General features: G+C 42.4%; 1 protein-coding gene across 3 annotated transcripts in view; it reads left to right on the top strand.

Moving 5' to 3' along the window:
• SYTL4 (synaptotagmin like 4) overlaps positions 1 to 14,454 on the top strand; it is a 964,177-nt gene that overhangs the window by 323,543 nt on the left and 626,180 nt on the right. For all 3 annotated transcript variants that reach the window (XM_078688458.1, XM_078688460.1, XM_078688459.1), the window contains one exon: positions 8,318 to 8,533. In XM_078688458.1, the coding sequence (XP_078544584.1) occupies positions 8,318 to 8,533 (216 nt within the window). The remainder of the gene's footprint in view (positions 1 to 8,317; positions 8,534 to 14,454) is intronic.

Here is a 14,454-nt window from a genome sequence, read left to right as displayed (position 1 = left end):
CCATTGGATAATTGTAGATGGGGGCGGGCTCATGACGGAGTTGTGGCAAGGAAGCTGCAAGAGCGCATTTGGAACTTGGAATTGAGGGCTCTTGAGGAAGAATAAACAAAAGTAAGTGTGGACTTTAAAATTGCTGTGTAGCCAGAGTAGCATATCCTGCAGCCCCGCATTGCTGCTATCCTCAACGTGCTCGATGCAGCTGTGGCTCAACACAACTTTTGTGCGCCATGGCATCACCTGTAGAATCTGTGCCCTGCACCCCAGGATGGTAATTATAGTTATAATTACTTTTCAGGGTCAGTGCTGGGCACCAAGATCCTGCACTGGGATCTCTCCTGATAACAGGTGAGTATTTTCGTGATTCGCCGATTTTAGATGAATATTTTAAAGTTTCAAAACTCCACACTTAGAAGGATTTCCAAGTGAAACCAGTCAATGTTACCCTATGGAAGAAAAGTGAGTTATCGTCTTTTGTGTAAGTACTTGACTGGCAGAGTTCAGGTTCTAAGCATAGACTCAGGGGTCTCCCACGGTCAGTTAGGTACAGTTGTTACACCCTCAGCGGCAGAGGGGCAGCTGGGTGCAGAGAGAGTAGACCCAATGTTATCCTATGGGAGGCAGGGGGCCTTTGGTTGGTGGCTGCTGGCAAGCAGGCCACGCGGCTGTGGGAGCTGGGCACCTGGTCACTTGCTCAGGGTAAATGGGGAAGTAGATTAGGACAGAGGTTGCACTCCCAGGGGCACTCCGGCGGCTGGGTGCAGGGTGCTATTGAGCCTTCGGGCGCTCAATGCTATACAATAAGAAATCTGGAAGTTGAACAAAGGCTGCAGGCTCGGAGACGGAGATTCTTCAGGAGCCACAACCACTTTGAGAGGTAAGTTGGGATCTTGGTGGATAGGTAGGCACCCAGGAGTTGGGCACAGGGGGCCGTGGGGCGCCGGGTGCAGGGGTGTCTTTTGACATTGGGAAATCTTACCCTCTGCTGGTCGCTGTTGGAGGGGTCCCTGGTTGTGAGGCTGCAGGCGTCGTCGGGGTCATCGAGGAAGGTCCTTGGGCACTGGATTCGTGGTCACAATCGCCGGGGGGACGTCCTTGTGGTCTTTGTTCACTCAGGCACAGGCTGGGCTCGACGGGTGCAGAGTGTGCTGGATTCGCGGTTCCTGCCTGGCACCAGGGGTGTTGCTGTTTGAGCAGAAACACTGCTCATGGGAGTCCCAGTCTTTTAGATGAGCAAGGCAGGCAGGTCCTCCAGGGTTTTTGAAGTTGCTGTCCGCAGGAGAAGCCGGGGTTTAGCAGGAGCAGGTCTAAGGATCAACAGGCCTATAGGACTAGGATCAAGTCAGTTGGTGTTGTCCTCTTGTTAGCAGCTGCACAGCAGGTCTTCATTATTCTTGTTCTTCTTTCTTGTTTCAAATCAGGATCTGAGGAAGGAAGGTTCAGGGTGCCCCCTAAACACTTAATTTAGGGGTGTTACAGGTAGGGTAAGGGCAGGGACCAAAGGGTCCCTGTCCTGGGTTGAGTACACCCTCTATCCTGCTCATCTCCTGTGGGAGGGGGGCAGGAGCCCATCTCTGATTGGGCAGGGCTCCCCATCCTCAAGATGACGGGTGCCCGGAGTTATGCTTCACCTCGCTTCTCCGACCTGAGGGGTGGAGTTGGCACAAGCTGGCACACTCCTTTCCTCACTTGGGGCAGGGCCGGCTCTAGGCTCACGGAGGCCCTGAGCAGGGAGTGTAGGTAGGGGGCCAAAGCCGCCAAATCCCTGCCAGGGGCCGCCACGCAAATATGTATCTAAGGATATATATTGGCGTGGCGGCCCCTGGGGTTTGGCGGCCCTGTGCAGGTGCACAGCTTGCACATGCCTTAGGTCGGCCCTGCTTGGGGTTTCCCGCCTGTCTTCCCTCCAGAGTGGGGGTCAGAACCAGTGGGGGCCAGTTGCTGAGTACAGCAATTGGCCTTGGGAAGCTCACAAAAGATGGCATGCATTTGAAGCTTCCCCTGCCCATCCTGGGGGAGGAGGCTTGGCACCTCGTCCCAGGATGTGTATTATTTCAGGCCCCTGAGAGCAGCAAGCTCTCGATCCAGGGTTCCAGAATCACGTCTGGTGGTGGCAGCCTCGGCAGCCACGCAGTCAGGACACTTGAAGTGGGTTAGGTTTCAGGGGGCCTCTCTAAGATGCCCTCTGTAGTGCATTTTACATTAAATCCCACACTGGAATCAGTGTGGGTTTAATGTGCTGAGAAGTTTGATACCAAACTTCTCAGTCTTAAGTGTAGCCATTATGGTGCTGTGGAGTTCGTAATGACTACCTCCTAGCACCATATACTCTAAATGGCATCACTACATTTACAGTGCCCAGGAATGGGCCTGGGTACTGTAGGGGCACAGGGCTCATGCACCTGTGCCCCCACCACTCACCCAGCTAGAGGGGTGACTGATGTATGCCAGGGCAATGTGTTTGTGGGCATGGCAAAGAGGGATGTGTGTCATGTCGACTCTCTGTTTAGTTCTGCACCAAGACACTCAGCCTGCAAAGGCAGTGTGTGTGTGTGTCAGGGTACAGGACCCCTAAGGGTGGCACAAGAAGTGCTGCAGCCCTTAGGGGTCTTCTCTGGTCACAATGCCCTGGTACCTAGGGTACCATTTACCAGGGACTGACATGTGGCCAGGGATTGCAATTGGGTTTAGGTTTCAACACAGTTTTTAGGGAAGGAACACATGCCCCTGGGTACCTGGTTGGCAGGAACCCAGGGCACTCTGTCAAAGCACATCAGCAATTCAGCAAAAAGTGGGGGCATACCATGCAAGAAAGATGGCACTTTCTCACAAAAGACAACAGGAAAATTCAGAGTTCAAAATAGCAGGGATATGTACAGGCTGACGACAGGGGTTACAGGCAGTAGCAGTGTTATAGATGAGAGAGAGAGAGCAGGAGTAAAGAGGAGAAAGAAACAACAGGAGAGGAGAGGGATAAGACGGAGCTAAGTAGAAGAAAAGGAGAGCAAATCAGATACAAAGAGAAAGCAGCCATGATATGAAGAAGAGAGCATTAAGAAGAGAGAAGATAGAATGAAAGGATGTAGAGGACAGGACAGAGGAAAAAAGCAGACAAATGATAAAATGGAGACACAGCTAATCACTGCTAGAAGAGTGATAGTAAAGAGCCAAGATCGAGGGGAGAGAGAGCAGAGCATGGATAAAAGTGAAGAGGAAAAAGGGCAGGGGTAGAATGAATAGAGGGCAAATCAGAAATGCAGGGAATAAGGTAACACACCGGGTGTGACAAAGATGATAGAAAATAATTAGAGAGGTGAGAGGATAGACTCTTAGAGCAAAGACTTAGGGGACAGACAACAGATCAAGATTAGAAGATAGAGACTGAGGCAGTGATAGTGTTGAAAGTGGGGCTCACCGGAGGAAGAAGTGAGCTGTGGCCTCCTTGGCAAAATTTTCAGCACCTGCACTTCTTTTTTTACAAATTAAGCATTGACAGTGCTAATAACCAGACTCGAACATATCAGGTATCGGAGCGCTTTACATGAGCACGTTTCTTTACTGATGAACACATTAATTTTTGTTAGGCACGGGGAGATTACGTGATTTCCCAGAATCACAGGATGTTGAGCGTCCCTGCCGAGACTCGTACCCAGTACCCCAGCTCCTAGGTTGACAGCTCTAGCCGACACCCTCTCCCCTTAAATGCGTTGCTGCCTGATTAAGAGTTTGTTGGATTGAAGGTGCCGGCGAGTTGTGCTCTGCTTATCCCTGAAGAACCTTAACCCCTTCAAGTACTACCAATATAAACTTTGATGAGCTAACTATCAAACCAAAATTGACGTGATCCATCCAACACAAACAACTTAATGTGGATCGAAATTAACTCAAATGTACAATTACCAGATTCATGAGGTACAATCAATCTGCACAGATTCTGGAATGGACAATGCTGTCCAGCTTAGTACTCCACTACAAATCTAACCGCTGCCATTGAAGCCCCCTTTACAGTTCCCTATGCAACATGCATAGTCCTCCGAATAACTTCAGATTTCCTGTGGCCCATCACATTAACTCAGTGACATTAATGTGAACAACCTGAGAGAGCCCATGCTGGCAGAAACCTGATTCAATATCATTGCATTCACCAACTTGGACACCCTGTTGGTTAACACATCATAGACCTGCACTGTGAAGGCATGATGGTATATGGAGTCCGTCACAGAAATGTGCTAGACAAATACAAACATATTTTTTTTAGTTAACATGCACTCCTTGTAGAGCACTCCATTGCAAAAATACTTGTATTCCACCAGCAACCTTTTACATGGTATTCGTACCCTCCAATTGGGTTACACCCTTTAGTGCACCTTCCTGTTATTCCCCAATATTCAGTGCCTGGTTTGCAAAAATAAATACGTGCCAGGGCCCTCGTCAGGAGGCCTTTTGCTGATTGCAGCATCCAATGCCCCTGTCAGTGCTGCCAACAACAGTACATGCACAACTATCACACCATCACATTTCTAAAAGTGTGATAATTCAGACTATTCCAGGCCCAAAAGCCATAAGAATGGCTTAAGAGGCAGGTATTCATTGTTTTTCTGGTAGATTGAGCTAATGGAAAACTGTTGTTCTGCTTATCTCTAAATTACTCAAACAGCACCACCATGTCGCAGACTGTCATAAGTGTTGATGTTCACAATTAAATTCCAGTGGCGAGCACCAGAAACCACCGGCACAAATTAGGCACTGCCAATAACAATGTCCTTACACAACATTGAACAAAACCAGGGTGTTTGTTAAACGTAATTTTAAAAGTTGTTAACCTTCAGTATTCAATTTGAATCTGTTGATCATATTTACTTTAGATCCGCTTTTTTTCAGTTTCAACAAGGTAAACCCCAAGCCAAGGTCAAGAAAAAATGGGATAAAAATAGAGACTTAAATCACTCTAACACCTCATCTTCTGAGACGTGTCCTCAATTAAAATAAAATAAGGGTCAACTTTTATAAAGTTCCAATGAAAAGTTTTTTTTTATTGTATTACTGTTGGAGACCGAGCCGGCCCTTACAAAGATTCTACCCTGTGACATGTGCCATAAGCATACATATTTCAGCAACAAGTGCCAAACTTGCTGAGCTACCTTACCTGCAGGCCCAAACTTATGTGAAACAGTCTGGGACTCCATGCTGGTACCCAAGTTAAATCTCAGAAGTTTCATTTATTCATTATGGTAGGCAGAGGCTGATAAGACTATTTAAAAAGGCTGATGGGTCGGTAACGCACACACTCACTCACTCTCACACACTCACTCACTCTCACACACTCACTCACTCTCACTCACTCTCACACACTCACTCACTCTCACACACTCACTCACTCTCACACACTCACTCTCACACACTAACTCTCACGCACTCACTCTTCCCCAGTCATTCCAGCTTTATAGGGGCTGTAATATATGCCACAGTCTACACTCTGGCACTGGTAAACTACCTAGCAGTTGACCATTTTGCGTGGAGTACAAAAGGTGAGATCAGCCAGTGATTGTGGCCTTCTGTTCGCAAGAGCTCGGTTCTTGCACTTCCCGGGTGGGGTGGGAGAGGAGTTGTGAAGGATGCATCAGTTTCTCAGCCAGGGTAGAATATTAAGTAGGGAGAGTTTCTGGACGATATGTATGGCTTAGGTTCCCACATTGAAAATCTCTGGCTACACAGGCCTTTTTAGGTCTGGCGTTAATCGAGACCCTTTGATTTACCAAAATAATATGTATAATATACTTACATAAAGGTGCTTTCAAACACGTCTGTTCATCCATTGGTCTATCCATATGTAATTCATATTTTACTTCCGGCCCACCAGAACATACAGAATGGGGCAGTGGGTCAGCCTACTTCAACCATTCACAGTGACTGACTGCATGTAGCCCTTTTTTAAGAAGCACATCTGCACATGAGGTAGTTCCCTTCAGTGGAAGTGTTTTTGTTTTTACCTTATTATTACTTTGGAGGTATCTTTGTTTGTAGAGCCTGATGTGATAGCTGGGGGAATTTTACCATATGAGAGCAGAGAACACAGTCCAACCTGATCCGTTCTTGGCTCCTGCTATTGCTGTTGTAAATTACTTTATCTAACTAATCCTTTTTTCACACCGTACCAGCAGGTCACATGTACTCTGAACATAAGCTTATGAGGGTGCTCTTTCTTTGCAACCCTATCTCTAATTCCTTCTTTCTATCATTCTTTCCTTTTTCTTCCCTTCTTTCTCTCTAGCCTCCTTCTTTTTTTCCCTTTTCCTTGTTTCATTGTTTCATTGTCTACTAACTTCTTTCTTTACTTCTTCATTCCTTTTCATTCTTCTTTCTTTCCTTCTTACTTTTTTCTGTCATTCTTTCTTTTTCCTTCTTTCTTCCTTCTATCTTTCACTTTCCTTATTGCTTTCTCTGTAATTCTTTCTAGCTTTCTTTTTTCGGTCCTTTTTTCCTTTTCTCACATGCTTTCTTCCATTCTCTCCTACCTTCCATTCTTTCCTTCCTCCCATGCTTTCCTTCCGTTTGGCTCCCCTTCCTCAGTTGCTCCTTCTTTATTTTTTCCTGCTTTCCTTCTTTTTTGCTTCTTTCCTTCTCTTTCCTTTTTTCTTTTCTTTCCTTCCTTCCCCCCTTTTCCTTTCCTCTCTCCCATTCTCTCCTTCCTTCCTTCCTTCTTCCTTTCCTTCTATCTTGCCATCTTTCATGTCTTCCTTCTTTCACTATTTCCCTTTCTTCCATTCTTGCCTTCCTTCCTTCTTTCTCTTTCCGTCTTTAATTCTTTCGTTCTTTCCTTTTGTTCTTTCATTCATTCTTTAATTCTCCTACTTTCTTTTCTTTCCTTCTGTCTTTACTTTTTTCACCTTTGTCGTTTGTTTCTTGTTTTTTTGTTCTTTTTCTTACATGTTTTCTTTCGTAATTTCGTTCTTTCTTCATTCTTTGTTTTTTAGTCTTTTTTCTTTCTTTAGTCTTTCTTCATTTTCTTCTTTCTTTTCTTCTTTCTTCCTTTCCTTCTTTCTCAGCAGCCAATGCTAGACCAAATGGCTTTATTAAGTCTGTGTTAGCGAAGACATTTTGATGTTATCTATAGTGGTTTTCAACCAGACTGAGGCCATTAGTCTGCGTTCCTGTCATTCACATTTTTCTTACAACCACTCAACATGCATCAAGGGGCAATGTGTCAATCCACTTCAGCCATTGGCTGACTTAAATTTTAGTTATGGCTTGATGGCCTTTCACAAGGAGTGCATCAACACACACAAAAGTTCTCTTTAGTGCCAAGGAGTAGTATGTCAGGGCGTGCTTTTTTGAGACCAAACCAACATCTTTGCTCTTAGCCAATATTTTTGTTTAGATTAATGTGAGACCAGCAGGTTCCTGAAAGATAAAGTTTTGCGAAAACCATGACAAAACAAGAATTGCCAAAACACTGGTGTTCAACGCATGTCTATTGGTTTTGCCAGTGCTTGTTTGGTTCTGGGGTATGGTATACGGCCCCCTCACAAGCAGGAAATACGTACAAAGCCAACAACTCCGACTTTTGTAGAAGCAGGTTAGAGAGTTCTGCCCCTCAATGAAAGAATTGAGGTTTAAAAAATAAAGGACGAACTCTACCCAGAGGTGCTCCTTGTATACATTTGCTTGCAGCCCTTGACTTCACTGGGAGCAGTTCAACCTCTGCTGCCACCATAAAACACATTTTTTGTAGCTTCACAGTCTTTAAAATAGTAAAACTACCACACATGTTGTAGTGGAAGGACAATCATTCACGGCCACTTTTCAGTGTTGAGTTACTTGGGGTAGGTTTGAAAAAATTCTCCTCAAGTCAAAGATTCAGATTTTAACCTTTTGATCATACCCTGCTCAAAATACCATGCTGATCTCCAGTAATTTCCAATGGCCACAGCCTTGACAACTGTCAATTAGAAAGGGTTATGAGATTAACAGAGCCATCTACTTAATACTATCCCTCTGGGGTCAAAATACATGGCTGTGATTTTGGCCAACCGTTATGTTGACAGAATAAGATATTTTGATTTCTATCTTCCTAAGATTTCGTCCCTTTAAAGCTGTTAAATGGGAAACCTTGTTTAATTCCTTTATTTGCTGCGGGTGCACAGAGAGTATACTGGAACATCTTTCTGTCTATTTGAGTGCAGCAATAAATACAAAGGGCAGTTGTGTTTTTTGGTTAATTTCTTAATCACATTGCTAAAGTGTCTTCTCTTTTTTATCTGGCTTTGTGAGTAATCTCTAATGTGATATTTATCCCCTTTTACCCTTTTTTTGTGAGTAGGCGTTTGAAAAATGAGCTCCTGGAGATACGAAGAAAGGGAGCCAAAAGAGGCAGCCAGCGTTACACTGACCGAACGTGTGCCCGATGCCAAGATAAACTGGGCCGTATAAGCCCCAAGGGAAACACCTGTCGCAGCTGCAACCATCTGGTGTGTAGAAACTGTCGCGTGCCCTGTGCTAATGGCTCCTGGAAGTGCAACGTCTGTGTAAAGGAAGCGTAAGTGTAACGTCTGAATCTTTTATCACCTTGGCAGTAGACCTTGCAACCAAAATGAATTCAATTATTTTGATGTTTTGCAGTCTTCAATGTAGAAGAGTTTCTCTAGTGTTGGGTTTATCCCTAAAAAATTTGAAGATGTTTCCTTGATGGTTCAATTTTACTGATGATTCAGTAAAATGAATTTCTTTTAGTGGATGGCACCCTCTCCGGACCCTTTGGTATTTCGGCCGACCACTGGGCTGCGTTCATGGCCTACCACAGGGACTATTGAGAAAACCTTTGAAACAGTCGTGCTCCCTCGCAGAGACTCTCCGTCCGGCAAACATTCGGAAAAAGAATGCTGCACCGCTGCAATGCGCTGCACTGTAACTACAGTAGGGTTTTTTCTCTTGCTCTCCCTCCTGTGCAGTCTACTAAGGAGCAGCTACAGCTATTTCTTTTCTCTCCTGAACTTGCCATTGCTGCCCAGGGCATGGCCAGCTGCTTTGTTCTTGTTCTTGTGCTTTGTTCCCAGGGAGCCGGCCGGAGCTGCGGATGGTCAGTGGCTGCCACGTGGTGTTGATGGTCACGTTAGGGGCAGTTGTTTATCTGTTTGGATAAGGGTAAGTGCAAGAGACTAGGTGGCGGTGTCCTGTTCTTTTCCTGGTGGATCTGCAGTTTTCTTAAGGAACCTTGAGGGACTTTTTGAGAACTCAGGAGCCAATTGAAGATAAAAATGAGTTTATTGAAGAGTATATCAAGCGACACCATGGCCAACCTCTCGGCTCCACAGCCAAGCTTCTCTGCTGGACTCCACATACTGTATTCCAACAGAAGAACCTTGTTGCTAGGAGCTGGACAAAACAAAACAAGTAAGGAAAACATAACACATCTCCCTTATTACATAACCTACAATTTAGGAACAAACATAGTCATCGTACTTCTTAGGTCTCAACTTATAACGTGTGCTGGTAACCCTCATGGAATTATCAAAAGCATTGTTTGAAATTTTTTATTTCTTTAAACCAAAATCTTAACTCGCCATCATTACATTTGACAACCTTGCAAATGTTCCACCATTTTCCATCCAATGTTTTGATTAAATTCCCTTTAACATCCAATACTTTTTTTAGGATCAGATAACTTGGAATTACCTTTCTTTACAAAAGTGTCTGGACACACTCTAACAAAGTCACCTTTAGCAATGATTCTCTGAATCTTGCTAACTTTATCATTATACCTTGTCTGATATCCCCTTTTGATAATTGTCCACTTTGTCACGTATTTCATCATCCTTCACTATTTTCCTTCCACCTCTGCCCATCCATGCAGTCACAGCAGCTGTACAAGGAATTCTGCCTTTTAGAAGACAAAATGGAGTTTCTGCCGTTACTGCATTAGAAGTAGTTCTATAGTTTCACAATTTTTTTTTTATTAGAGTCCTCCAACACTTATTCATAGATGTAGCCAATTGAATATGCTCCCCCAACACAGGGTTGAAGCGCTCAACTAAACCATTTCCCCTTGGATGGTAAACTGGTGTCCTCAAATGTTGACACCCCATTTTTTCAAAAACTAACCAAATTCATGGGAAATAAATTGTGGACAATTGTCTGATAGAATTTCAGCGGGATACCCTACTCTACAAAATATTTCTTCACAAAAATAAATAATACTACTGGTTTTTACATCAGTTACAAAAACCACTTCAGGCCATTTTGAGTAATAATCTATTAATACTAATGCATAATTATCGACTACACCTAAAGCTTCAAATGGACCACAAATATCAATACCTAATGTTTCCCATGCTCTCTCAGGCAAACTCATAGGTGTAATAGGAGAATTTCTTACAATATGAGACTTGTCACTGCAGGTGCATGATATGCATTCTCTCACAAATCTTTCTAAATCTCTGTCCATATTTGGCCACCACAAATCCATCCTGGCCTTCCTCTTGACTGCGGACATTCCTCCATGTCCCTCATGCAACAAAGCCATTCATTTTTCTCTCAACGATACTGGAACCACTAATTTCTCACTACGCCTTACAATACCATCAACAACTGACAATTAATCCCACACATCCTTTTACATGACAATATCTTCATCTATTTTTCCATTTACAAACAAAGGCAGTTCCTTTATCACTTTGACTAACGATGTAACCAAATCAATTGCTTCCCTCCATTCACGTTCACTAATGGCTTGATAAGATTCTTCCCCATTAGCAATTAACAAGTCGTCATCTTCATTGCTTTTATCATGTTTGTCATCTACAGGTAACCGTGACAAACAATCAGCATTGATGTTCCTTATTCCAGGTACGTATTTTAATTCAAATGAATACTCCTGTAATCTATACAACCACTTTGCTATTCATGGGGTGGCTCTACTTGCACCTGAGGTAGTAAAAAGATCTAATAAAGGCTGATGATTAGTGCGAAGTTCAAATTTGGTTCCCTAAACATATACACGAAAATGTTGCACACCCCACTAAGGTAACGCCTCCTTCTCAATAGTAGAATATGAAGGTTCAGCACCTTTCAATGTGCGTGATGCAAATGCTATTACATCTTCCTGGCCATCATTTTCTTGCATCAGTACAGCCCCTAAACCATACCCACTGGCATCAGTTACAATGATGGACTTATGTTGGGGATTAAATGCTTTCAATCTAGTGGCATTAGCTACAGCTTTTTTCACTGTCATGAATGCATTTTGGCATTCATCCGACCATTGAAAACTGACACCTTTCTTCATTGTTATGTAAGGGTTGTACAATATTAGAAAAATGATGAACACATTTGGCATAATATTCAGCTAAGCCAAGGAATGACCTTAACTGATCTTTATCAACTGGTGATGGAGCTTTCTCTAAATCTTCCACCAAGTTTAATTTAGGTTTTATTCCACTTTCTGATAATGTATGCCCTAGATATTCAACATCTTCTTGGCAAAATCTACACTTATTTAAGCTTATTGTGAGACCGGCTATTTCGAGTTTCATTAACACAATTTTTAGCACTTCATCATGTTGGAACTCATCCTTACCCCAAACTAACACATCATCTTGGAATACTAAAGCATTCTCAACATCTTTCAATATCTTTTGCATTATCCTTTGGAAAACGGCAGATGCCGATGCTAGACCAAATGGCATCCTTATGAATTGAAATGCACCTTCGGGTGTAATGAAGGATGTTAGATGTTTAGAATCAGCGTGCAATCGTACTTGGTGGTAAAGACTTGATAAGTCTAAAGTAGTGAAGTATTTACCATCTTCGACACATGACATTTCATTTTATGCGTGGTAAAGGGTATCTATCCGCCCAAATGCTGTCATTTAAGTCCACACACATGCGGATTTTGCCGTTTGTGTGCGATCACAATCGGACTTAACCAATCAGATGCCTCTATTGGTTCTATGATTTTTTTCCTTACACAGTCTTTGCAGCTCTTCCTTCAATTTTCCTCTCAAAGCCATAGGTACATTGTGTACTTTGTGTACACTTGGTTGGGCATCTTTCTTTACAATTATTTGATGTTCAAACCATTTTAGACATCCCAATTATTCCTTGAACAAATTGGGGAAATCCTTCACCCATTTGTTGTCTATACCACTATGTTAATAATACTTGTTGGGGATGGTTGGGATTTAAAATAATACCTAAACCTTTCTGTTCCTTCCATCCTAATAAGTTTCTTCCAGATTCAACCACATACATTTTACCTACAATAGAACGATTCTCGAATTGTATTTTGGCATTAAAATATCCCAAAACGGTAATTTAACACCACAATATCCGAGTGGTTCAACATCCGTGGGAATCAAAAATATGGATCCTATACTTTTCCAATGGTTTCTGTCTGTTAAAGTAAAAGGAGAGCATGAATCTGCCCACATGTGTACTTCATAATTGTAATGTATACTACACACTTAGGAGGTTGATAAACATCTTTTGAATTGTTTTGTAAAGTGTTCACACTTACTATTACCATAACTTCAATGTCACTTTCCTCCTCTTCATCCACTTCGTCTCTAAGGTGCACTGTTTGGAATTCACCCGTGGTATTTACAGTTTTACTACCACTAGAGTTTTCACTAGACTTACACACACGAGAAAAATTGCCAATTTTCTTACATTTATAACATCGACTTTTTGCAGCGGGACATTGTATAGTATCTGCACTGTATCTGTAACTACCACACCTGTAGCAATTTTTTCTGTAATTTCCTTCTATTTTTTTATAGTATTATTTTCATCTTTATTTGTTTTGACTGATTTTTATTAATTAGAATCCAATACACATACCTTGCTATACTCCGCTTCTGTTTTCGAATTATTCTCCGATAATTCTTTTACATATCTAGAGGTATTTTCTATACGTCTAGCAATTTCTATAGATTTCTCTAAGGAAGGGTCTTTTAAATCTAATAATTTTTCTTGAATCCTTTTATTATTAGTCCTATTAATGAGTTGATCTCTTATAATGTCATCTCTCAGGTCTTTACATTTACAGGTGATAGATAATTTCCTTAATGCAGCTACATATTGTTCAATCCTCTCACCCTGTTTTTGTGAACTTGAGAAAAATTTGTCTTTCGACCACGATGCTCAATTTTTTTACCAAAGTTGTCGGCTAAAGCATTCAAAGCCATCTCATACACATCTTCTTCATCATCAGAAGAAGAATTGTCAGCATTTACAGCATTAGGTTGGACATTTGGTAAAGGTTTCAATACATTTCTACCTTCAACGCCTAGACATACTTTTAAAATTGCTAGTTTCCTTTTTGAAATAAACACATCACCACCTATTGCTTCTAAATAAGTTGTAAAAGCTTCCTTCCAATCTTCCCAATCCCTGCATGGAGCACCAGGTTCGGGAAGAAATGTGGGTGGAGTAGGAATGGAAGATTGTGTGGCCATAATTATGCAGATGTAATATAGAAGGAAATAATATGGTTATTATGTGGTTATTCGCACGGTATACTGGAACACAGTTTACAAATAATTCCCATAAACAAGAAAATACAAAATTCCCTTCCAGCTAATACTTTTTTTTAACCAATGCTCCTTGTTGTAAAAATCTCTTACTAAATGGTCATATAACTATCCTTTTTGTCTTGTAATGTTGAATAATTTGTTCGCGTTGAAAAGTGAGTATTCAAATTATTATACCCTTTTCCTCGAAGATTCGATCGATTAAATCACAAATTATAAAAAAAAAATGCAAAGCCAAAACACTTTGATGCACCGTAATGCTTCTTGCACTTACGAGGCTTAAAATTGTTAGAAATTCGATGGCTCTCTCTTGAGCTTTCTGTGTGCATACTTCTATGCGCTCCTTCCGTCGTTTCCTTGTGACACGTTTACGTAATCCGTTTCACGTAAAAATCCACAGTGCCACTAACTAGCTGTTGTCGTCCCCCGGCAACCTGCTCCACTTTGTCTCTTGCGTGGACATTCGGCGAGTTACTCAATTAACTGTTGCTGTTTCCAGGCAATCTGCGCCGCGTTGCTTCCTGATACTTGCCTCGCGCACCTAATACGTCAGTACTCGCGCGTCTGGCAATGTCAACTTCTCGTGTCTCTCTCCGCTCTGAAATGCGATTCGGCCCGAATCAACATCGAAACAACCTCCAAAATCTCTGGATGTCTCTGCCGTCACTACCAGTCCCGACACATTACCTCCGATATCCGTGGATCCCAGTCGTTACAACTCGTAGTTATGGTTCAGCACGCGATCCACTCCATTAGCTATGTGCCAGGTACAGTCAGTTGTTTTTAAATCACAACACTCTTGTTGTTTTCTATCCACACGCAGATTAATGAATACATTTTTCATAAGATAGTCAGAGTCGCACACTGACCTTTGTGATTTGTTGTTGAGCGATCTGGGGGTCTTCTTCTTTATAATTTGTATTAAAATACA

Source organism: Lissotriton helveticus, chromosome 4_1, assembly GCF_964261635.1.
Source record: "Lissotriton helveticus chromosome 4_1, aLisHel1.1, whole genome shotgun sequence".
In the NCBI taxonomy this organism is placed as follows: domain Eukaryota; kingdom Metazoa; phylum Chordata; class Amphibia; order Caudata; family Salamandridae; genus Lissotriton; species Lissotriton helveticus.
The sequence above is the reverse complement of the archived record's forward strand: the minus strand, read 5'-3'. Positions and strand labels throughout refer to the sequence as shown.